Raw genomic sequence first — 25,855 nt, forward strand, 5'->3', positions numbered from 1 at the left:
TCACAAATATACATAAGTTACAAATACATAAGATAAGCACTTGCCAGTTTTGGTAAAATGTATTTAAGCGCAGTATGTATGCATCATATACAATAAAAATATATAAATATCTTTATTAATGAATAATATATAATATAAAAGAAGTTAAACTACCAGTTGCAGCAAAATACATACATTCAAGTCCATGGCAATAAATTGATAAATTAATTGATTGCCTGATTATATGGTACATTTATTATTTTCTCTGTTGTCGCACATTTTAACCAAATTGAAAAATCGCATAATCTTGACAAGAAACAAGCAAAAAATGTACGTATTCTTTAGTGTTTTTTAAAAACCCTTTTCCTGGTTCCAGTAAATTGATCATCACTCTCTCTTCTAAACCTTATCTCGTTCCGCCGATTATTGACCTCAAGAATACCTAATCCCGCTCCGGTTTTCGGTCGTAACATTTCACACCTGTTTTCTCTCACTGTTAGAATTTGGTCGACTAATTGTTTGTTCCTTGAGATGAAGCTCTTCCTCTGTTTTGCAGTTTTTGCCTGTTCACAGGTATGTCACTAGAATGATTGGATTTGATGATATACGACAAGAAATAGAAAAAAGGTATTTTTTTTTAAATTGGTTCACGGTGTTGGTTTACAGAAAAGCTTACACATAAAATAAGCTACCCAAAGTTGGAAACACCCCCATCTATCGAAAGAGTGGATACTTTCAATTCATAACATTGCATAAAAAAGTCAAAGATGTACATTTTAAGAGTTGAATAAGCAATTAATCTATCGCTTCTGAATACATACAGATTTACATTTTGTAGACTTTTTTTGGACAGTTCGTGGTTTACAACAAGCGTAAACTGTTCCAACGCAGTTTATATACTAGATTTGTTGTTACCAGACATATTCCATTAAAGGTTGCTCCTAAATAAGAAAAGATTGTACAAAAACGTCATGCGAATTGTTACAGCATATTGGTGTGACGAAAGGAAGATCTTAGTCTACGCAGGAATAAAAAAAAATCGCTGAAGCCAATGACAAACGCATTAGAAACAGACACTTAAATTATTTGCGACTATTAAAATAACCAAAATATTCGGCCGCGAATAAATCCAGCTTTTCGTTCAATACTTGTAGAATGTTCGGTGTTTCTTACTGCATTCATGATGAGGGATCCTTTAACCATTTTTCTGGAATTTGCAGGCCTTTTTTCTTGACAGTCTTTTTGGATCAGGCGGATGTAAATCGGATGATGACTGCTCTTCCGGCGGATGTTGTATGACGGACGTATTCGGCGATAAATCTTGTGTACACCAATACCTTCACTACCTCCAGGAATGCCGCATGGACGGACATGATCACCACAGCTGTGGATGCGGAAGCGGTGAGCACTATCGCTGATTAGTCTTAATCTATGCATATGTATGATACCTTATATGCATATATGTATATTAGACATAATGCATATTCATAATATCGTACTTTGCTCTTTTTATTTTTTTTACTAACACAGGCCTAGGGGTTGGCTTCGTGAGTTATTGTTTTAGCAGAGGGCCAAGCTTTCTTCACCCAAAATTGCTTCAAATTTCTTCCTAAATATTTCAAGGATATTCACGAAAAGTCCCCGTAAAGTTCTAAATCACCTCAGTTAATATGGATGTGCAATCAGTTTTGCTTATGAGGACTGGGCAGTTTATATTGTTGGTTAAAATAAAAATTGTAGTGTTTCTATTTGTTCAATGTTCGTCGATCGCTAACAATCTTTTATATACTATAATCATGACTTTTTAATACGAAGAGCGAACGAAGAAACGGCATTTAAGCAGACACAAACATAAGTGTACACAAGAATCTCCATTACAGGTCAAGTCTTCCTATCCATTTACGTGCGAACATTAAAGAGATTTTATCACAATAAACAAAATTTACTTATATAGAACCTATCTGGGGAAGGTCAAGGCTTCAGACGATGGAAATTGACATAGACGTCTGCTAACTATCGGGTATTCGGTTTTAATAACGCTTATTTTGAGCGCTAATCTTAGCAGATTTCGAGTTGTATATACCGCGCTCAGAATAGGTGCCGCGATTGAGAATGAATTGAAAACGACAAAATGTTTATAAAAAGGAAAATAATAAACCAAATTCGCTTTGGCAGGTATGATAAACAAGTCTCTAATTAAAGAACACATATTAGAGCATGAATCACAGTGATAATTCAGAATGCGTCAGAGTGGAGATTGGAATCTAACCTGTATAAGAACTGCCGCAAACAATTGGATGCTCAAAAGATTGAAATTTTTAACTTTTTTGTTCTCTCACACAGGTTTGTACTGCGAGAGCTACGCTAATGTCCACGGGGCGGCTGTCGAGACACAACACATGGGCTCCACTATGTACGGCTTGTGCGAGCACAAAGTTAACTCAACATCTTACTAAATACAATAAAATTATCTTATAAATCATGCGCTCTCTTCTTTTCATACGCATCAAATATTTATAATATGCAATTAAGATGCCCTCTCCCCCCCCCCCTTATCCAACCCATTCCACAGTTAAAATCGAGCATCGTTTGATTGACTTCTAATGTTATCTGAACATTACACTTTGTATATGATGAAATCTAACATTCGGTGCATCATCTTTAAAACTTGAATTCAAGTGCGATAGAAAAGCAATAAAAAATGACATGGTGTAAATTTCTCGCAAGCAGAAACCATCTTTTACTGAAGCACGGCGCCGTGTCAAACGCAAGGAAATTGATAAACGTACATAGTTTGTCTGTGGATTTCATGTAAAATTTACATTTACATGTATATATCACATTTTCCTTAAAACATACTTTCAAGTGATTCATAGACAAAGGGATGGGTTTTAGAAAAAAAAAAGACCTTGCACGTTTGGCTGACAAATTCACATTCGAATACAATCGTTGGAACTTTTTTAGACACAAATGAATGCAGTTAAATATAATTAATTATATATTTTTATTTTGTAAGAAATAGAACAGTTTTATTATAATTATTATAAGTCATTGCACATTAGATAGGATCTGGAAGATGATTAACATAATCATATACATATTTATACTGATAATATAAAAAAATCACATTAAAATAAAAAATTAAAAAGTCCAAGACTACAGTCAAATCAACATTAAATGACCAAAATAAAAACATGCATTGATTCTCTGATGGAAAAATTTATTTTTATGTTGACTTGCTCGAATTCACAAGCGGAAACACACACCCTTTAAAGTTATCCTGTTTTTCATACAAAAAAATATTAATTCTTTGAAGAATTTCTACATATTTGAAACGGACACGCCATTTCCGAATTGTGATCCTCATCTGGGCCCAGTAGCAATCTTTATGGTAAATGGAATTTGAAACATTTCTCTTAAAAAAGGATGGGTCCGTTAATTCAACAAACCTGAAAGCCCCCCCCCCTTCTAAAATGTAATTTTTATCAGGTTTGGTTGAGATTTGACATGTAGTTTAAGAGAAGGTGATGAAAATGTGAAATGAAAAATTCTGATTAGAACAGCTAACATATAAGCCCGCATAACATGTAACCTGAATGCCAAAGGATTCACACAAAAAAAGCTGGTACATGTATAAGCCAATTTTTAACATCAATACAAATTCTGTAGTACAAATAATCTTTTTTTTAAAAATCCTAGAAATTGTTGAATATTACCGAGGGTTGGACAAAAATAAATGTAAATAAATCATTGCATATATTAAACAATTATATCACAGGCAAGAGAAAAAATATAGATATAAAAAAAAAATGCAAGGACCAGCCTTTCTACATGATATATAACTACAAAAAATTAATTAAAATATTGATTAAATAATCAGGTATATTTCTATGTATCATATATGTCTGTTCCTCAGGTTTTTAGAGTTTTTAGGGATCATAAATATATGTATTTGCCAAATTTAAAATATATTATCAATAACACTATTCTTTCCAAAAAAAGATACACAAATGAACAAATATATGTGTAAATCATAGTTCAGAATACTATCATTATCTGAGTTCAAGTGAAATTCACTTTATAATTATAGTAAAACATTTTTTTGGTATAAAGTAATTACATGTTACCTCTATTTTTCCATAAATAAAATCATGTAAAATAATCAGAGAGTCAATCTCATAGCATAAATGGGGTGTGGATAAAATTGGAATCAGGACGGATTATACCACATTCATGTATAAAAAACTTGTAATTAAAATAAAAAATCAGTACGAATAAAAACAAAATCAAAATTAATCAAGGAGAATGGCATAATGAACGGAAAACGCCTAAAAGATCAACAGTAACAATTAAAATATTAATAAATAAACCTACAATTTCTAAAATAAATCTCATTAACACTGGCTTGCTTGTGTTGTAAAAATAATAAAGTTAAAAACATTATGTGAATTCACATATTAGTTTGTAGGTATTAGTAAAGTTTTAGTGCCGTGTGTTTCTAAATGTTTATTTCCTCTTTTTTCCACTCTTTTTTTTCTATTCATCATCTTCATTGATACTCTCTCCCTTCTTCAGCTTAGCAATGATCTATAAAATAAAAACACCATTATAGAATAATGATAAAGAAGCAACCATAACATTACTTAAATAAGAAAAAAATCTGTTCAACGACATACGATATTATAAATTGTGAGAAAATGAATAAACTTGAAAACTGTCTAGGGGATAAGCCAAAGTTTTCAACAAACTGACAAAATTTGAGAGAACTTTTCATTGTCAGGAAAACCAATAATACCTAAATGTCTGACACATTGTAATATAGGACAATACATGCTTACATTTGCCATTTTATTGATTGGATGACGAGTTATACAGGTGTAAACAGGTACATGTACCAGACTTTGGAATAATAGACAGAATATACTTGCATTTTTCAGTCGGTTAATCTCTTTGTTCTCTGCGTTCTTGGAGGCATCGTTTGTGATCAATTTTACTCTGGATGCATACCTGTAATAAAATTTTTAATTATTTACATGCTGAAAATATGCATACAATTTTTCAAAATCATAATCTCTTTCAGCCTTTAGTTGTAGGGGTATTAAAGCTTAAGAGTTCTTAAATATTTTCTAAATCTTTACCACATGGATTTATACAGAATTTAGACTGAAGGTTAATATTTTAAAATATTGTATACAGCAGGACAAAAAGACAAACCCAAAAACAGTGTACAATAAACCTCAATGATTTTACTTTAAAAAATGAAGATTTTCTTCACTGTATGTTACTGAAACAGTAACCTTCAATGGCAGAAGGGAGCTGAATTGAGGAACTCTTTTCAGTGATTCGACTTACATGAGCGAGATGATGGTCTCGTCTTGGTTGTAGTCTGCCGGCGAGATGTTGACAAACATGAGGGTCTTGGCGTTCCCTCCCAGCGAGTCCTGCATGAGCATGGTCAGCTTGTGGTTACGGTAGGGGATGAACTGCTGGTCACTGCTCAGGGCCGAGATGACGTCCCCAAGGGCCGACAGAGACTTGTTGATGGACATAGCTTCCTGTCAGAATTCAATTCAAAATACATGTATATGTTATAAATCTTACAAAATCTTTGTACAAAATTTTTTTTCAAGCGAAAATTTTTTTTCTTGCACCCTTGATGTGAATACAAATATAATGTGTTTGTGGCATAAAACAATCAATGGTTATTGTGTCAGAAAATGTTATATCAGTATTGAAGTACACAGGATGAATCACCTTGAGTTGTTCTGCTGTTGCCCCTGTCTTTGCTACCCTCTCACTTCCAGCCAAATCCACTAAACTCAGCTGTAAGAGATGCAAGATGTTAAGTTAACTTAAAAACACCAATACATATCAAGCCAGATTTATATCTAAATAACTACTAATTATCTAGTCCATTATTTGGAGTTGAGCTGTAAAATTATATCTTGTTTATAACACAGTAGGAAGGAAGGGACAGACAGTAAAAACAAGGAGATAAATTTTGGCTCTATCCTGAACCTGCCATGAGAGAGAGAGAGAGAAAGGGGGTTGATTCTTACCTTTCCAGTGAGAACCTGTCCAGTTGTTTTGTTGGTAGTTTCAATGGTGATACCAATGATCAAATGAGAACGGGAACTCTCAGCATTCATTTCTATCAAAAGGAATAATATTTTAACTAACCATATCAAGAACTAATTTGTGTGACTTCAGAAATCTACAAATTGTGTGTACAAATCAAAACATGACAACTAATGTTTTGTCTACTTGCGGTTTGCTTTCAAAGGATATTTAAAAAGTACATTTAAACTATCATATTTTACATTTCATGCATAGATACTGATCTCATAATAAGCAAATCACACACACTTGTGCATGATTATACTTGTACACACATACAAATAATGACCCCAAAAAAACAACTTTGTGCATAAGGAAAATAAAAAGTCCAAAGTTGACATATTTGAATTCCTAGCTTACTTGTGGAGGCAGTGTGCCTGTTCTTGCTTCCCTCCTCGAACAGAGCAAACAGTTCCTTGGAGTTTGAGGCTTCCTTAATGATGGACCCCTGTACATAGACCAGCCCCTTCTTGTCCTTCTTTATGTCCATCTTTTCCTGTCAAATACAGAAGAAGAAGAAATCAGTAACAACTTACATATACATGTAGGTAATCTACATTTTTATGATTTGTCATTTACATTTATTTACGGAACAAGAAATCATTTTTTGAGTATTCTAAGGTGACAATTTTGGTCGGGGTGTGATCAAATCCAATAAACCCTGAAGGGCTTTATGATAGATTTGATCACGTCCCAACTGAAAATTATTACTTCATAATATTCAAAGAAAGAATATTTATTATTTATATTTATAAAACTTTACGCCATCGTACGATTAAATATTAAATTTTATATAGTACAAAATCAATACGTAGTGTTATCACAGGCAAAGACACTGGAAAATGTAAATATATAAACATAACAAAACTTAGAAAAAAAAAAATTACATCATCTGAGGTTCCTGGTTTGGCAAACAGGTCGATCAGCTTATCATTGTATAACTCCATCATGTAGGTAGAGACCTTCACACTGAACTTGTTTCTGAAATATACATAAAGGGTATAGTAACTCATGATATACTAGCATTCAGTATAGAATACTCAATACCTTCAATTTGAATACTGTAAACATATTTTATTTAGCGTGAAGGTACGATATTTGGCGGAAAATCATTTTTCAACAGGTTAGCGTAAATTTGAATTAACCCATTTCTGAAAGTGTCTATTCTTCTACATGATACATAAATGGCATTTAGTAATGTACTTGATCTAGTGACAGTGGCATTCTGTCAAAACCATAGCCAAATATAATCAATATACAGTACACACACACATGCACTTATCTCATAATCTCACATGGTGAATTATCATTATTTTTAATAGCCTTATATTCTTTATCAACAAATCTTTCCAAGGAAAAAAAAAATAAATAAAAAACAAGCTTACCTAATTTCGTGAGCCAAACTGTAAATTCTATCAAAAGCCCTCGGAGCGACTCCAGGAAACCTCTGGTCTCTGTCTCCGATCATGGTGAAAGTCTTTCCACTTCCTGTTTGTCCGTAAGCAAAGATGCAAACATTGTAACCATCCATGGCTGACTGAATCAGATTCTGTGATTCAAAGAGAAATAATCAATGTCAAATATACTTGTAAATAAAAAGAGGAAAATTCGATGATCATTTAATCATTTTCAATTTCTTTAGAAGCCCAATTTTTTCTGATATAAAGATAATTGATTCAGTTTCTCACATTCTTTGATGTATTTAATTAGTACTTACATTTGTGTCTTCAAAAATCTTCTCTTGAGTGGAATCTTCCATGAAAATGGCATCAAATTGGAACTCTTTTGTGCCTCTGCTCGACTCCACGTTAATTGTATATTCATCTGGTGACTTTACAACAGAGTAGTTACCCTATGACAGAGAAAAATCAAAGTACTGAAGTACTGAAAGTTGGGCTCTGTTGGTGTGTCTTTGTGCATACATGTATTGTGTAGTAAAGACTGAAAATCTCTCTCTCTCTCTCTCTCTCTCATGCTTTTAATGTCGGCAAAGCGTCAGAGAGCGACTAAATTTTGTAAGCGGCTATAAACAAAAATATGTCTGTCTAGTTGAAAAAAGTTCAACAGTTGCTGCCTTGAATTTTGCAACAAGTGTTATATATTCAATCCCCATTTCTACAATGCGCAGCAAAGTAGTTCATGGAAATTCATGTGCATTGTATGTTTCCAATATGCATAGTCTTGTTTTTAAAACATGTTATTAATAAGAAAACTAAAAAAGATAGACAATTCTCCCGAAATTAAAAAAAGAAACAAAATGATGAAATATAAATTGGAGATTTGTACCCTGTCAGTTTCGGTGGAGCTGAGTGGACGAGCCCTGCAGTATACTCGGATCTTTCCTTTCATGTCCTCCACCATATTGTAATATTTCTTCCTCAAAACCTACAAAAAAAAACAAACATGAAAGTAACACTGCACATTTACCTTTGACTGAAAAAAGTGGACCACACTCAACATTGGAGGTACGGCAGGAATATAATATCATAACTCCATTAATAATATTAATATATTAACTATTAATTCCTGCTAAAATTAAAATCTGCATAAAATAAGGAGAAGCATTCCTTATGCTTTCATTTCTCAGACAGCTGTGAACTATACAAATTCATAATAAAATTTCAGTGTTAAAATAAATTCGCAAATAAAAAAACCATTGCAGTGCATTTCTCCACTGAATATGGAATTGATATCTACAGTAACTGTACTACTGTATAGAAACAAGACATACAGGAGGACGCTCACCCTTTCTGAGTTGTAGTTCTCTGTCAGGACTTTGTTTTCCTCCGTTAACTTTTTGTTGTCGGTTTCCAGTGTCTTCACTTTGGTGGCAGCCTCCATTCCCTGTTTAGCTGCCACTCCAAGAGCAGACAACTCTGCTGTTACTTTCTTTAACTCGTGTTCTTTCTCATCCCTTTCCTGTAATTGATAAATATATATATATGCAATTTTGAAAGTATGACTTTTTAAACTACATGTAGTTCATACACAATATATATTCAAAGTATCATGTCATCCCTTTTAGTAAGCCATCAAACAAGGATTGATTCACATTCAAACCAGAATGAACTTCTTTGCATATAGAGTAGATAACTGCTAAATGTTATTCAGTACTGTAAAACAGAGTTATAGCGAAGTGCCAGGGATGGGTGATAAATCATTTGACTTCGTTATAAGTGTAATTTGTTATATCTGTCAATTTTAAAATAGTATGTAATAAGTCACGGGGAATGAAAATTGCTTCGCTGTAAGTGTGAATTCATTATAAGCATGTTCACTATAACCGTATTTCAATGTACTGTGGACTAGTTTGGCATTATGTTGTACCTTTCTGGTGACTTTGAGTTCCTCCTCTGTGCTCTTCAGGTTAGTGTCTAGCTTAGAAGTCTTGTTTTTCTCAATTTCATATTTCTTCTCCAATTCTTTCAGAATCTTTTCTTTCCTTTTCATCTCATTTTTCTGTACCATGCAAAGAAAAAAAACTCCCACATCAAACCATTATTCACCATGATCATAAGCTACAAAGAAATAAGAGACCAACTGTTGTAATTACTGGGACCCCTACCTCCTCATTCCCCATGGTGGTGGCTTGCCTGACCCCTCTCTTGAGTTCAGCGTCTAGCTGTTTGAGTTTGGTGTTGAGTTCATTGTTCTCCCTCTTCAGGCTGGCTAACTGTTCCTTCAGGACCTTGTCACCAGCATCTGTCCCAGCCTTGCCCTAAAAAGAAATAACTAGACATATATTTGAAAACTGGTTCGGAGCAAGAAATATTCGCGATGACGAGGCTCTCGAATATTTCTCGCACGCGAAAAAAAGTTGGTTTACAGTACCCAATGACAGATTGAGGCAAATTTATGATGACATTTGTGGGAAAGGGCATTCTATAAATAGTTTTTTAAAACTTAACCTTTGACCTTTATTGATGAATGTTTCTTTTACTTTTAAGAGTTAACTTCCATGTAACAGTTCATGATTTTAAGTTCCAGTACAATAGAATAACAACACTGTTATTAAACCATATTTCGAACATATGATGAAAAATATAGTACATTTTACTTACAGGTCATTATAAACTAAATTTTGTATAAATTGAGAAACATCTAACGATCTAGAGTACAATAGAAAGAACAAAAGTTACCCAAAATTAAACACTTTTTGTCAGATAAACAGACACCGACACATTTAAATGTAAATCCTGATAGCTTAAGGTGTGCATAAATATAGAGAATGCCCTACCCCTACAGCTGCTGCAGCAGCCACGGGTTTGACTCCCCCTGCTTCTAGCTCCCTGATCTTCCTCTCCAGGGTGGCAATTCTCTTCTTGTCTTCGTTGGCTCTCTGTTGCTCCCTCTTCTCGATCTGCATGGTCACCTCCTTAATGGCTTTGTCCTTGTCTGCTTTGGCTGTTTTGTTTTTAGCCTTTATACATGAAAACACACACACAATATGATCAGTCGTATAATGATGATTCAAATACCACATTCTGGTTTAGGATAAAGAGTTTGATGAAAATTAAAGGGATATTTTTGGCAAGAAAAAACATCAAAATAAATAATAACAATCATAAACAATTATGACCAACACTATAATATACTGGTATTTTGGCCTCATATAACACCCCTTTGAAAATGTTTATACTTTGTATACACTTTGGAGACAACATATTCATGCCATTTACCAATGTGTAAAAGCATATATTATTACATATTTACAATATATCAACTTTAAGTGCATACCTCCAGTTCCCTGTTGGCAGCTCTCTGGGTCTCCGCATTCTTCTGGGCACCCTCTAGTTTGGTCTTCAGCTCATTCATCTGGGCTTGAAGTGTGACATTTGCTGTTCCTGCCCCAGACTTTTCTTTTTCCAATGCAGCCTGAAAAAGAACAAATTATCAGTTAGAAGACCTATATGAAGTCATTGTGGTACAAAATGTGAATTAATTATGTAATTGGTAACTGATCTACAACATCTTACAATTTTGGTCTGTAGATCTTTGATTTCTTTTGCTGTGTCCACAGGTACATTTGCAAGTCTTTCCATTTCAAGTTGTTCATTTCGAGATTTCAGGGCATTAATTTCCTAACATCAATAAAACGACGTAAAAACTTAGAAATCTTCTTAACATCCATCAAAGTGTGCAATATTGAATTTATGTTACTTTTGAACAATTATTTAAAACACCTTTCCTTAAAAAAAATCTGAGAAATAGAAATTGAACCTTAAAAATGTATCAAGCATACATTAAAATAAGCAAAATTCAATTAATGTTATGTTTTTTTTTTTTATCAAACTTATAAATATTGAAAATGCTTTTAACAAATAAATACTGAACATCCTACCTCCATTTTGGCTTTATTTTCAGCATCCTTGGTCTGTTTATCACTGGCCCTCTGGGCTTTGAGGTCTTCCTTTTCGGTCTGCACCTCCTCTTTGAGGACCTCCATCTGTTTCTTGAGGTCCTCCAGTTCTTCCTGTGTATTAGAGTGGGCTGTTTTCTCCTGCAGTAGGGCGGACTCTGAGGTGTTTAGCTGCCTCTGGAGGTTGGTTATCTGTTCTGATAACTCCTAATGAAAAATAAAGTTTTTTAATTTCAATTTTATTGTATTAATTACATTATACATTGCACAGGCAGATAGAGTACCTGTACATCTTTTTTCGAGACTCTCACATACAGCGAGCTGGCAACATGATTTTAAGTTTAAAATCTTGTTTTAAAACAGTTTTAATTGTTTATCATTTAACAACTCTATTTTCAAACAAGATGTAATCCAAATTGAAATCTTGTATTTCTTGTTATAGTTTCATTTTATGGTTCCAGAATTTCAAAATGCCATACAGTATATAAACAGGATTTCTAACTTTTATACATGACTGTGTAAACCCCAACAACAAACTTATCAGTTCTTTTGTTAGATTGATTCAATAACTACAAGTAAACAATTATGCTTTGCCACCACATGAAACACATAAAACAAAATAAACAAACCTGAGAGTCCTGTAGACCTGAGGCCAGACTTGACTGAAGCTGTAATTCACTCTTGGCCTGTTCAAGCTGTAACTCCATATCCTGTAAACAGAATATCATATCTAGTTAACATAATACACAACTTATCATGTTTATGTTCTTCAATGTTTCATCCATGGTGTGTATAATATTCAAATCACAGACTGTTTTATAAAATTTATAAAGTTTGAACTCTTTAAAATGCATATTTTCAATTGACTTTTGCTTTAAAGTTTATAAATTTCATAACAAAAATTTTATTCATAACATGTAAACAAAACAACAAATATCTGCCTCATATGTTTGGCTCCTAATTATGTATGAGTTTCCTTACTCTGAGTTTGGCCACTGCATCGTTCCTCTCCTTCCTGAGGTCATCGTTGTCGGACTCGAGGTCACTCAGCTTGTCACCCAGGGCCGTCATCTGTTGTTCCACCTTCTCCACCGGAGAGTCCTCTACAAATTCATCACAGACCATGTTCATCCAAACATATGAATTTTATGTTACCTGTGTAAGTTTTTGAGCATTCTGACCTAAGTAAAGTTGCAAAGTTTGAATTTAAAACAAAATTCATAAGAATAATAATTACCGGTAAATTTAATGCCAAAACAGAATCAGTCCGCAGTTTCTTAGGGGAAAAATTGCAATGTATAATGTGCGATTGTAGAGTTTTAATTTTGATTTTTGTCAGACAATTATTGAGTAAAAGGGGGTATAACTCTCCTAAAGAATACTGGTATTCACTAAAGAGTTTAAAAAATGTTCACTTAATGTACACATATACATAATACAATGAGTATATACACATATACAATTGCCATGTTTTATAACCATTGACATATACATGTACATGTACACCTGTATAGGTAATAAAGAAGTTACCTGACACAGCTTCAGTGCTCATCCTGGACTCCGGAGCTTTGTAGTCCCCAGTCTTCATGATCTGCAGGGCCTCCACCATCACCTTCTTGTCTTCCAGAAGTTGACCATTCTCCTCCAACACCTTGTAAGCCCTCTCTCCATCAGAATCTCTGTTTGGATAAAAATTGCAAACAACTATTAAAACATCTTGTAGTTTCCTTTTTTTTTTTAGCGTTTCAGCATGAAACTGTTCATTCTTATGAAAAAATATATAGATTCTCTGAAAAAGTAACACCAACACCCCCCACACACACAAAGTTAAAGAAAATTTAATAACATGAAAATTAACTTTATTGCATTGAACTCTTAATTTGCCCCCTTTTCCAAGTTTTGCTTTGCTATAATGAAAAGACATTTTTCTTATCTGTGAGGTTTATATGATAGAGACAATTGTTTGCCCCTTCTGACCTGTCCTTGACCGCCCATTCTTGGTGAACTGCTGACCCAAGTTTCAACAGCCTCACACACACCTCTTTGTCTCTCTCTGTCTCTCTTTTCTCTGTCTTTCTCTCTCTCTCTTACAAAAATCAGATGTTGGCAAAAAACAAACTAAAAACATAAGTTCTTTCCATTTTATAATAGTCATTTTCGTTCCAGTAGAATACAGCAATGAATTGCCAATCCATGTCGAAAATGTCCTATTTAAATTGCTTACAATGAAATCGATCCAAGGATGTGATAAATCTCTCTCTCTCTCTCTCTCTCTGACCCAACTGACCTGTCTTTGACTGTCGGTTCTCTCCCATTCTTCTTGGTGAACTTGCTGACCCAGGCTTCCACAGCCTTCACACTCTTGTCCTGACCCTCCTTCAGTTTCAGGGCCTCCGAGGAGACCACTTCCAGGCGATTAGTCACACCCTCAGCAGCAGCTGGCACCTCTCCATGTATCTCATGAACCTACAAGTGCAGAAAATTTTTTCTTTAGATGAATTTGATTAAAGAGTTCTTAGTATCTAAACTATGGTCATTTCTTGAACCTACAAGATTAGAGGATTAAAATCTTACGAATGTTCCTTTTCATAATTTTGTTAGAAAGAGTTTTAATTGAGCTGTTAAAATAATCCATTTAATTTATAAACCTCAGAAAATATCTTGTTTGAAAATTAAATGTTTTTCACAGGATAAAATTCTGGCATTCAATTAACTGCATATGAACTGAATTTCCTGGAGACTAGAAGCAGGTATATGCCATTCAGTCAACACTTAGCAGTATACCAGGTATTTCTTTCAGCTCACTTCAGTTCAGTTTCAAAATAGTGCTATTTTGGAAACCAAAAAATACCAAAAAGTTCTTTTATAGCTGTGTAAATAAAATAGTACAAAAAGACGGCCTTATACATCCTCTGGGATAAGTAAGTAAAGTTGTTAAAAAAAAATAAGTGTCTTTCATAACTTGGCACGGAATATTTATTCTGAGATGTGTACATTAGAGCAGTAATGACATGTACATACATAGAATGCCATGGCCTCCAGAAGTTTCTTGGTCTTCTCAAACTCCACCAGATCCTTCAGTTTGTGTTGAAGCTTCTGGTGTTGTTTTGCCATCTTCAGCATGTCCGTTCTCATGTCCTTATTCTCTGTCCGAAGTTTATCCAGCTCCTGACAACAATATAGAGAAACAACATTTCATATCAAGTTGTGTGTTCATGCAAAAATATCTTGGCATCATATGATTAGTTTTACAAACATTCATTTTTTGGTGCAAAAAGACTTCCTCTTACCCACAAATACTGTAAATTCCTAATTAAAAGCAAGGAATTAATATCCGCAAAAAAATCGAGAGAATCACATTTTGCGGATTATAAATCTCGCTTTTATTATTTGGACGCATGTAAAATCTAATACATAATGATAAAACTTGATGTTCGCGATTTAATATTCTCGCGATTTGATGAAAAACATTTAGATCGCGGAATTAAGTACGGTACTCGCGTAAAATAAGGAATCTACAGTATTCAAAAACAAAAAAATGTTTTAGTAAAAATTTATTTTTTTGATATTCATCAATTTAGAAACTGCAAAAAAACCAAAAAAATTATATTCATTTTACTTCGAAAAAAAAAAAACCAAAACATTTTGCACCCATAGAAAAATTAAAACATGTTATATGTTTAACTTTTCCCACCTTCTCCAGATCCCGAATGGTCATGATTTTCTCCTGGATTTGAGTGTCCTTCTCCTGCAGTTGTTTCTGCATTTCCTTGATTTCCATCTGTTTGTTCTCCAGCTGCTCAAGCAAGTCGCTGTGTGCAAGAACATTGCACCCCTATTAAAATATCAAATCAGCCTCCTTGTAAAAAACAATACATCGTACCATTGTGATAACATACATACTTTTATACTAAATACATGAGAAAACAACCCACTTCTAGTTTACTCTTTGTTTCTGAGCATTTCTAGATTGCAAAGAATATATCAGCAAAAATTTTATTCTAGTATTAAGACTATTTATAAAATACAAAGCTACCAACTCTTAAATCTAATAAATCTTAACAAAATCATGTTTTTTTTCTCTCTATACAATTCATTCTGTATTGTGTAACATCAAATCAAACACTGATACTTGTAAGTGTTTAATGAATTTTAAAACAGAAAATGAAAACTTGAAGTGAATTCAGTTAAGGAAAAAACTATACATACATCTACTGGTTCTGATTTGACCAGAGTTGAGGAGGTGACAGCCACTGCTGGTGCCACTGCCGGAGAAACAATCTGTTGCTGAAGAGTCTACAGATACAAAGAGAAAAGCAAATTTGACAGTGTAACAACATCTGGAAAGGAATCTGGACATCTACATGTAACAGAAAAAAAAATCATGTGGCCGTTATATAATGCATACCTGAATCTGCTGCAGAAGAGCCACTTTTTCCGTCTCTGTTTTTATTTTCTCTTCTTTCAGAGTCTCATTCTCACTCTCGATGTCCGTTATCTTCTCATCAAGGGAGGTAACTTTCTCTTCCAAATTCTGCACACGAGTATCTGGATCTGACAGAAGAAAACGAAACAATTTATAATTTCAAAGTTTCAAAATCTCTAATGATTCTAGTAGCTCAGGAAAGATCAGTTTCTTATAAATGTACTTACCAACATCTGTTGATTTTGTTTTTTCTTCAACTTTCTCCAATTTCTTTAACATCTTTTTAAAGTCTTTTTTCATCTCTTTGTTCTCCTTCTTTAAAGCTTCAACATCCTAAAACAAATTGAAGAAAATACTAGCAATATAAATAAATACTGTAACAATAATTTCAAAAATCAAAATGCAAATATCCAAAACCAACTAATCATTTTTAAATAATGGTTTACCTCTGTATCAGTATTTGAGGCAACAGCAGCAACGGTACCAGCTTTGAGAGCAGCCTCAAGCTGACTGATTTTATCTCTAAGTTTAGAAAGTTCCTCATTCAGTTCACTTATATGGCTGCTCTTTTCAGTGTTCTCTCTCTGGAGTTCTGCAATCTGTTCGTGAAGCTTCTCCACTTCTTCTTGCTCTTTTTTCAGCTGAGCCATAACCATTGGATCTGGAACTTTTACCTGTAATAGGAGGAATGACAACAATTACATGTAGGCTCAAACACAAGACCCTTCAGTTTAAAAACCAATGCTCAATGATCTAAGGGGTTAACCCACCAGCTAGTGCTAGTAGGAGCATGGCAGTACCAAGCATAACATACACACTATCATATAACTATTTGGAAAAGGATCATTCATAAAACTCATCATTTAATATAAACATTTGAGTCAGTAACATAAATATGTACATATAGGTTATAATAAATATATTTCTCACATTCAATTCAAACTGATGTATTTTATACAAGTAGGTCATCTTTTAGAGTAAATTTCAGTAAAAACATCTTTTTACGCATTTTCAGCGATTCAAATTTTAGGTACATTTTGAAACTGGATGGAGACAAACATTTATTGAAAACTGTACCTCTATTGTCTGGACCTCCGGTTCTTTCAAGGTGGTCTGGACCACCTCTGGTGGGTCCAGGATGTCTCCCTTCTCAAGTTTCTGGTAAGTTTCCAGCTTCTTGTCCAGTGAGCTGACCATGGTATTCAGCTCTTCTTGCTGAACATACATTTCTTTAACAGAGTCAGTCCTGCCAAATGAATGGACATAAAATTACCATTCTTAGAATCCATATTGGTAAACCATGACGACTTTAACTTTTCCATTATTATTTAAAATTACCAGTATCCAGATAGATCAATTCGATGAAATGTTTCCGTTTATATTTTAACTCTACTTTGTTGATTTTACTTCATTATCCATATTCAGACAGACTATATATGGAATCAAAATATATCAATATAATGGTTTAAGCCTTGTGATGGTAGGCTTTCATACTTGTCTTCCTCGGTTGGTTCTCGGCCATTTTTCTTTTTGAACTGTGCCTCCCATTGTTTGATCTCTTTCTCCAGCCCTGTTTTCTCTTGGTTCATCATGTTACGGTCATCCTCTGTCTTCTTCTTGTTTTCCTGAATGATCGACACATTTACAGTATATTGTTAAATACATGTATAAAGAACTGAAAGTCATATTTGTCGATGCATCTACATGTATTTGGTATATTTGGAATTATAGCTACAAATCATCACTATTATGTTAATACTTTCATCCTGAACAGTTGACAAGAATAATACCGATAATAATAAATCTGATTTTCCCTGCTGTAATGTTTATGAAACATTCTAGTATTGAGGCATTTTTTGGACAATGGTGCAAAAATTTTGCATAGAGATTCAACATATCTGATAAAAAAACAAACAATCATGTTGCTTAATTACCTTAGCAATGGCCTCTGTGCCTTCTAAGGCACTGACAATGGCCGCCAAGGCCTGGTACTGGGCCTCTAAGGCAGCGTACTTCTCCTGGACACCGGCCGACTTCTCTGCCTGCTGCTTCATCATCTCATACTTCACTTTCCACTCAGAGCTCTCCTAAATTTAAAGATGGTTATATCCACATCATTCCTGTGTAGTACTTAGTATAAATATTTTCAAAACTAATAACATGGAAATGGATTATTGGAAATATGACAGTTTTGAACATCATGGTTTACATACAAATGTATGTATTGGCTATGGGTACATTCAATTAAAACCTCTATTTTAAGACTCATTTAGACTCTATCATGTCTTGTAGAAAGTGGCATTTTTCAATGCAACTGTTTCCATATAAATGATACCACTAAAATAGTTTCAGTCTTTTCCTTTACAAAGAAACAGATCAAATAACTACATGTACATGTATCTGAAAACTGGATGTAAAGGGGAAATTTCACAGTAATTACACATTAAAGATAACATTAAGTGCAAATGGGTGGGGATTAAGGGGAGGACCCAACCAAAGGTGCACTATTTCTTAAAACTTTTTGACAAATAAACTTATGATTATTAAAAATCAAGTTAATGTAATTTCTTACTGTAGTCAGAATCACTATATCTTGCTGTAGTTTGTTTATCTGATCCATCCATTCTTTCTTCTCTCCACCATAGTTCTTTCTGTCTTCCTCCATCTGGCTTCTCTCTTCATTCATCCTTTGTCTCTCTTTCTCTAGTTCTTCCCGCTCTGCAGACATTTCCTTCTTTTCAGAAGCATACACTGCAGCTGATGATGTAACTGGTGTTTCTTTTTTCACTTCCACCTTCAAAAATATACCACATCCAATTTTGCAATAGAAATGCAAGAAATGTACAATTATAAATAATGTGTCATGCAAAAAACTCATTTCAATTTGATAGAAATGTATACTGTTGACTTGGATAATTTTTCATTCTTAGAAGGTAAAATTAACAATTAGAATATTACAACCCATTTAAGTTCAGATTATTTTTGGGAAGCAAAAGAAACTACAAATTATTTAATTTCATCATTATATCTCTTCTGTGTGAGGTACTTCTTTTGGAAATTTTTACCTGATGAACCTTAGTCATCAAGATATTCACAAATATTTCCTGAAAACAACCTAGCAGACATTTCCAAGTCAGTCATGTGTTGGTCAATGAATTTGTTAAAATTTTGTTCAATGTCCTATCCCAATTTATTCCAGAGATAGAGGAAGAAAAATTGGGTCAGTATTACATTGTAAATTTCATTTTTGCTTTTCTTTTAAGAAGACAAGTTTGATACTAGATAAATTGTGCCTTTAAACTTTTGTTTTTCTGACAAAACAAGACAAGACAGGTCAAAATTCAAATCAATGAAAGCCTCTCACTGGAGTCTCTGATTTATTGTCTGTGGTAGTTGCTGATGCTACCACAGCAATTCCCGCAGCCGCGCGGAGTCTCTTCTCCTCAGCCAGCTCCTTCTCAAGCTCTGATGCCGCTGACTTTTCCTTTTCAAGATCCTCCTTAAGCTTCTAGTGATGGGATTAACAGAATGAATAAAAGGCATGAAAATCTTTTGAAATCATTGTGATAAAAATTCTAAAATTCAATGCAGGGAGATAAATCTGGCATCTTACTTTGATTTCATCCTGTAAATTTGTTTCTTTCTCTTTCTCTTCTTCCTTTTCCTTTTCAACTACAGAGGTAAAATGGAGTTGATTTATTTGCTCTTTTTAAATGGCAACAAAGAGATTAATACACAGAAAATACCTACTGGTATACACATGATTAGTAGTGGAATTAAATCATGTTAAAATGAAAAATTGTTTACCTGTAGCCAAGGCAACGGTTGCTTTGTCAAGCTTCTGTGATAGATCAGTCTGAATCTCAGCCTGGAGTGAAAAAAATTTGAAAACTATTAGATAACTTACCAGGACAATAAAAAAATATCTTTACATGATGGGCCTCAATATTAACACAAGGAGTTTAAAGTTTATGAAGAAAGTTTCAATAAAGACTTGATCCTGGTAGGACAACTTAGAACAGCATAATTAAGAGAGAAACATTTTGCAACACTAGTATCAACCAAGCATGCAAGTTTTATTACAGGTTATTAGAATATGACAAATGCATGTACAATACCTTCTCCTTCTCTAGTCTTTCAATTTCAACTTTGTTTTGTATCAACAAAACTTTCTTTTCTTTAAGCAAACGTCTGTTTCTCTCAGCTAAGCTCTGAAAAAAAAAAATCCCTCAAATTATCATATTAAAATAGTTCTGCATTTAAATCTTGATTTTTAACTCATACCATAGTATATAGCTCAGAAACTGTTTCAGATACTTATAGTGTACCTCTAGCATTTCGTTCCAGTAAGATTCCTTGGACTGAAGTTCTGTGCGATGTATGTCTATGACTTGTCGGAACGTCGTCACTTTCCCTTTGTACGTGTCGCGAAGATTGATGACAAAGATGTTGAACTGCCTCTGCAACCACAAAAAGAATATTATAGTTGTACACAATCATGTGTTTTGCTATAGGAATACAGGTAGTACGTATTAAAATTAAAAAATATACATGTATGACTTCAGCAAGAAAATATTTCCTGCCTGCATGTACATTGATATACAGTTGAAATAATGCAAACAAGTTTTTTAAAATATATGTATCAACAGCAATAAAAATATCTTTTAAATTAGTACATTTGCTACTAATGTCCTATCCACTAAGGTTCACAAAATGATTGGTAATTATTTGCATTGACGACTGGGCTGGGGATTTCTGCTTGTGTGATATATCGTTCATAAAAATTAGGGAAAAGAACCAAACCTGTGTTTCGTCCTCAATGCTTTTGTATTCGTTCTGTATGTCAGCCACAATATGTATGTGATTGGACCTCATTCTCTTCATGTCTTTGATGACTTTGATGATGTTCTTCTTTGCGTAGAGGTACGGAATGTAGGCATTCTTAATTTCTTCTGTCTCCTCAATTTCCTCATCAGAACTGTCGGAAGCCACTGTAGGGAATTCAATTACCAATTCATTATTATAAAGCACAAAATTCCATACTCAACAGTGTGCATCATACTGATAAACAAACTTATGTATACATATTACGGTAAGTACATTTTATAAGAGTTGAAATCAACTAATTCTAAACATTAGACATAAGAAAACATATTGTGTGATTAATGTTCTTTGTTTCCTTTCAAATTATAAACATTTTGAGATTCAAATTTACTGATCGAGTTTTGATTATGCAATTTAAAATTAGTCTAAAATGTTTGTGAATCTATTTCATCAAGTATATACTTATATAAATAAACTCAAATACATATAAAAAAAAAAATATGTAAAACATGTATATACATGTGTATATATATATTTGTTAATTTGCAGAACATCATGTTACTTTTAAACTATGACATATATTACTTAACATTGTGAGTTAAACATCACTAAAAACTATTTTTTTAAAATGTTAGTCTCTATTAGCAGAAAATGTTTGATTAAATTCTTTATCTTGACAACTTTTGTTGCCGCCATCTTTTACCCTCATCTCGTTGTTGATTGGCTAGGTAGGCCCGATTTTCCCGCGCTGCCTCTCTCACGCTGATCACACTACTAGCCACAGAAGGCGGAACTGCAGAGTGTAGTAGAGCAATGGCGATTTATTAGTAAATTGAGTAAAGAAAAAAATAAATTTAACCTTTCCCAGAAAGACAAAAAATACAATACAAAATAGAGAAATTGATTAGTTCTACTTTAAGTTGCTAACTCACAAACTACATGTACTTTCAACATCTTTTTATACATAAAAATTTTCAAGATATTAATTTTTTAATACAACTTACAAAAGCATAAAAACAATAGTTATTTTGATACAAAACTGCATTGAAGAACATATATTACTTCACTAAGTTCAGGATGAGAGAAAAAAAAACCCAAACTAGTACATGTACCTACACCATCTACAGTAATTAAATTTTGAGTAATATTTTCTATATAAAACAGATATGAAGCATAGACACAAATGATTAAAATATATAAACAGAAACTATAGAATTAACTATAATATGCAGATTTTTCTTGCAAATTTTACCTGTGTTCACATCAGACATAGAACTCCGATCTGTCCAAGCCTCTACAAAACACACAGAAAATTTAATCAATAAATCAATAATTATAAACTTTTTAATATATCAATTAATGTTGGAATACAGTTGGTAATTAAATCATTTTTTAAAATCAAACAATCAATAATTTCATTATCCGAACTTTAAAATACATTGAATAAACTTAGTATACAGGCCTAAAATTTAGACACAAATGATATATAGAACTTTTTTTTATTTTTCCAACCTCTGACTGTAGAGTGGGACTTGATTGAGGCCAGGCTTCCCATGTTTGACTCTGTTGTTGTGGTCGGTTCCACTGTATTCCTCCCAAATGGAGAGGGAGACCTCCTCTTCTTGTCTGGGACGGGCTCTGGATCAGGTAGCTCCTCCACTTTCGAAGGAGGGGTGACATGTTTGGATTTCTTAGCTTTGCCATCCTTTTTCTTTTCTACTTTATCCTTTTTCTTATCTTTCTTTTTGACATGGCTGTCTTCATCTTTTTCTGCCGATTTTTGGTCTTGTGCGTTCTTTTCATCTTTCTCCTGTTTACTTTCATCTTCTGTGAACTTTGATATAAATTAAGAGAAGTTAACTTACCATAGTTGATTGTTTGAAAAACTCATTTACAAAAAGGAACTAAACATGAATATACTGTATTACGTACCATATAAATTTAATAATGCAATAAATGTATTAAAATGTTAGCTTTAAATTTTAATAATTTTGATTAATTTTGTTTAACAAAATGTGTTATTCAAAATGCATTTTGTACATTCATCTCTTTTAACTGATGTACCTTCACAACGTATGATTTCATAGACTACAGTATTTCCATCTTAATGAAGTACCACCTGTATTAATTAACCTTTATATTAATTATTATAGGGACCACCTGTGTTAATTCATCATTATTATTAATCAATGCCAATCAATATCTTACTTTCTCTGTGTTGTCTACAACAGCAGCTGCTTCCTTGACACTTATTTGACTATGAGCACTCGAGGGCCTCTCTTCATCTATTGGAATTACATAGATAAGAAATAAACTATAAATAATATTGCTACATCACATTTGGCATTGTTTGCACAGGAATCAAGTATTATAAAACTTGCACTGCATATACAACAAAAACAGTGTCAAAGAACAAAAAATCATTTGAAATAGAATAATCCTGATTTTACTTGGGAGAAAGAATGATATGAAATGATTTTTTAGTCCCCAATTTCATCACACATTGCATAAACTTTTTTCAGAGCAATGACTGCGTTTGAAATTCAATCCTTACATGAGTACCTTTGATATAATTTACATGTGAACTTGATTAATTCATATATGATTATACATTTTTAATCAATGTTTTTTTTTAATCAGCTGCTTATTTTATAAATATTAATGCACAATTATACTGTATAAGGCATTATAACAGCAAGTAAAGATTTAACGTTCACTTTATCTTTAAAGGCCGGGGTCGACCTAGATTTTCTGCCACCTGGTAGACAATTAAGCCTATAAGGGTAAAAAGGCGGGGCTACCTCCATCACTGTCGGTGATGCTGATAAGAGTAAACATTGCATGTGGCTCAGTCCGCTTTGTTTATATACTTGGGAAAACCCAATCTATTAAGAGGGGCTGTATACATTTTCATATAGAGGGATTTTGATCAGTTTTTAATTTTATTTATGTTGTTTTGTAACATATATGTGTGAAGATGATAAAATTTCAATACTGATATATGGCATCCCTAAAACAATAATGGTTTCAAGCATGAAACTTGATCCAAATAACATTTAGCAGTTCCCCGCTTACAAAGAATAATCAGAGGTTCTCTAGGGATATTTTTCATTCAACTGATTAAAATCCCAGTAGATTGTCATTACGATGTGAGAAGAAAATATGAACACTAATTAACAGCTGGTTGTTGAGAACTCAAATACAACGTTTATAAAACTTTCATTTGCTTTTACAAGCAAACATATATTCATATACCCCTTATTTACCCCATATTACTCATCCTCTGGTGGAAACTAGGAACCAGAGTGAAATTGGAGGGAAATGGAAGGACATCACAATAAGCAGGGAGAAATGAATATTCCAGCTTTGGAAGTAACTAAATGTCGTGGAGAAACTTTTTTTTAGCTTTTGACACACTGAGTTGGGATTTTAATGAAGTTCCTGTTGAGAAAAACAGTAATGGGTTTATTACAAAGTTCTTACGACAGTGACCCACATTTTGATGACTTTGTGATAAGTCAGGTTCGGGAGACTGAAGATTGAAGAATGTCAGCATTGCTTGTGTTGTTTCGTACATCACATACAAAACTATGGTGGCTAGTGGAATGTGCAGATCGAGTAAAGTAGCTCACACCATTGGAAGGACAGAAGCTTGATTTAAATTTCGACACAGGAATTTTTGGGAAATATCAAACATAACTCAGATGTATTAATAAAATAGGAAGTTTTGCATATGAATTAACTCACATTTTTGACAATTTATCTACCAAAGATGGGACATTATGCATCTTTATTGCGGACTCATGAAGATTCTTATGTGGAACTAAAAGCAATGTGATAATTTTTTTAGCTAGGTTTTTAATAAATTTCAATAATTTTCACACCAACAGTGTTATTCATGTGATGGATTAACTTTTAATCAATGCCAAGGTAAAAGATTTTTGCCGATACATTTCTCATGCTGTGATGAGTAATCTACAGAGCACATGGCTACAGCCACTTCCTGTGTAAACAAAACATTGGTAATCTCCGCCTCCAATGTCAATCACTAGTTTAGAATTCAAAATTTTGAGCTGCTTCAGAACTTTATAAGATGAATACTCTTTTAATAATTTTTTGTTTGTAAAAATTTCGACGTCAATTGATAGCTGCCTTGGTAGCTACTTCCACACCAAAAATTAGAAATTTTTTATTCATGAATAATGCTATTAATTTGAAAATATTCTCTCTGAACTGAAAGCTGCAAAGAAAATTGAATTTCCCATTCATTTTGTGATTGGCTGCTATTTATACCTGGGCCCCGGCCTTTAACTTCAGGTAAAAGTGTGATGCATTACCATAAAGTAGACTATAAATCGCTAACGAATAAAGATAAGGTATTGATAGCTTTATTCAACACCATTTTTCTTGTGATTTCTTTCACATTGAATTGGCCACTGCTGATAACCACAGGGTGCATTTGTCAGACATATTATTTTACTGCATCCTGGAAACTCAAATGCTTACTTATTTTACATATTATATATGGTATAGATACAATTTTATGAAAATTAGGTGTAGTTCTGCTGGTTCTGACATATACTTTTTGAACTTGTAAACTCATGATTACATTTTAGATTTTTGAAGATCTTCGAATGCATAATATTAGATCACAGCAGCATCAACAGTTTGTAAGGTATAAAAAAATACCAATTGCAGTAGCATCAGTGACACGTTTTCAAAAACAATTATGAAATTAGGATAGTGACAAAGGCGTTAAAATATTTTGGATGACTTTACACTGATCAGTGTAACTTAAGTTTTTTATTCTAAAGATATTTGTTACCGCACCCTTAACAAGAATGCGTTTTGACTATGACTATCACGGACCAAATCAAAATCATCTAATCATATTAAAGGTAAAATGAAAAAGCTTACCTAAGTTACCTTGGTTTACCACTTTTGTTGTCGACTTTTTCTTTATTTTCTCCTTCACTTTAGATGCCATTTCTCAATTTGTACCCCGACCAGCAGGATAAAACTTATTATCTAAACACAGTAAAATTCATAAATCATTGTTGTCTTGTGTAATTTGTATCACTTTACAATTTAATTGGACGAAAGAAATTGCTAAATGACTTATTTACCTGTCCGCCATTTGTAAACAAATA

The 25,855-nt window shown here is 33.3% G+C and overlaps 2 protein-coding genes across 5 annotated transcripts; one reads left to right on the forward strand and one right to left on the reverse strand.

Moving 5' to 3' along the window:
• Positions 1-418: 418 nt before the first annotated feature.
• LOC105341536 (uncharacterized) lies at positions 419-2,461 on the forward strand. Its single transcript, XM_011448103.4, has 3 exons — positions 419-552; positions 1,200-1,380; positions 2,323-2,461. The coding sequence occupies exons 1-3, from the start codon at positions 511-513 to the stop codon at positions 2,433-2,435; spliced, it is 336 nt and encodes a 111-aa protein (XP_011446405.2). The 5' UTR covers positions 419-510; the 3' UTR covers positions 2,436-2,461.
• Positions 2,462-2,969: 508 nt separating this feature from the next.
• LOC105339399 (uncharacterized) lies at positions 2,970-25,855 on the reverse strand. Of its 4 annotated transcripts, XM_034470451.2 has the most exons (43): positions 25,832-25,855; positions 25,623-25,733; positions 22,914-22,990; positions 22,218-22,539; positions 21,958-21,999; positions 21,409-21,498; positions 20,685-20,872; positions 20,210-20,341; positions 20,000-20,092; positions 19,689-19,749; positions 19,495-19,553; positions 19,246-19,389; positions 18,454-18,675; positions 17,816-17,968; positions 17,376-17,506; positions 16,959-17,127; positions 16,328-16,555; positions 16,109-16,214; positions 15,864-16,009; positions 15,665-15,751; positions 15,150-15,290; positions 14,477-14,623; positions 13,743-13,921; positions 12,986-13,134; positions 12,437-12,558; positions 12,085-12,165; positions 11,438-11,662; positions 11,073-11,177; positions 10,834-10,971; positions 10,334-10,516; positions 9,662-9,814; positions 9,424-9,555; positions 8,842-9,015; positions 8,383-8,481; positions 7,814-7,948; positions 7,482-7,645; positions 6,984-7,077; positions 6,457-6,592; positions 6,039-6,130; positions 5,734-5,802; positions 5,332-5,534; positions 4,908-4,986; positions 2,970-4,566 (listed from the first exon to the last, which is right to left on the reverse strand). In XM_034470451.2, the coding sequence occupies exons 2-43, from the start codon at positions 25,690-25,692 to the stop codon at positions 4,516-4,518; spliced, it is 5,571 nt and encodes a 1,856-aa protein (XP_034326342.2). In that variant the 5' UTR covers positions 25,693-25,733; positions 25,832-25,855; the 3' UTR covers positions 2,970-4,515. The 4 variants fall into 4 exon arrangements, with proteins under 4 accessions (XP_034326342.2, XP_034326343.2, XP_065942981.1 ...); XM_034470452.2 differs by lacking the exon at positions 25,832-25,855 and having other exon boundaries at positions 25,632-25,825; XM_066086909.1 differs by lacking the exon at positions 25,832-25,855 and having other exon boundaries at positions 25,623-25,825.

The sequence above is a fragment of the Magallana gigas genome, chromosome 6, assembly GCF_963853765.1.
Source record: "Magallana gigas chromosome 6, xbMagGiga1.1, whole genome shotgun sequence".
Classification (NCBI taxonomy): domain Eukaryota; kingdom Metazoa; phylum Mollusca; class Bivalvia; order Ostreida; family Ostreidae; genus Magallana; species Magallana gigas.

Excerpts from the sequence above, each read along its gene's own strand:
- LOC105341536 (XM_011448103.4), top strand. The coding sequence starts at position 511 with ATGAAGCTCTTCCTCTGTTTTGCAGTTTTTGCCTGTTCACAG. Across the intron at positions 553-1,199 it reads CAGTTTTTGCCTGTTCACAG|GCCTTTTTTCTTGACAGTCT; the intron begins GTATGTCACTAG and ends TGGAATTTGCAG. Across the intron at positions 1,381-2,322 it reads CAGCTGTGGATGCGGAAGCG|GTTTGTACTGCGAGAGCTAC; the intron begins GTGAGCACTATC and ends TCTCTCACACAG.
- LOC105339399 (XM_034470451.2), bottom strand. The coding sequence starts at position 25,692 with ATGGCATCTAAAGTGAAGGAGAAAATAAAGAAAAAGTCGACAACAAAA. Across the intron at positions 19,554-19,688 it reads AACCGTTGCCTTGGCTACAG|TTGAAAAGGAAAAGGAAGAA; the intron begins GTAAACAATTTT and ends TTACCTCTGTAG. Across the intron at positions 17,969-18,453 it reads ATATAGTGATTCTGACTACA|GAGAGCTCTGAGTGGAAAGT; the intron begins GTAAGAAATTAC and ends CTTTAAATTTAG.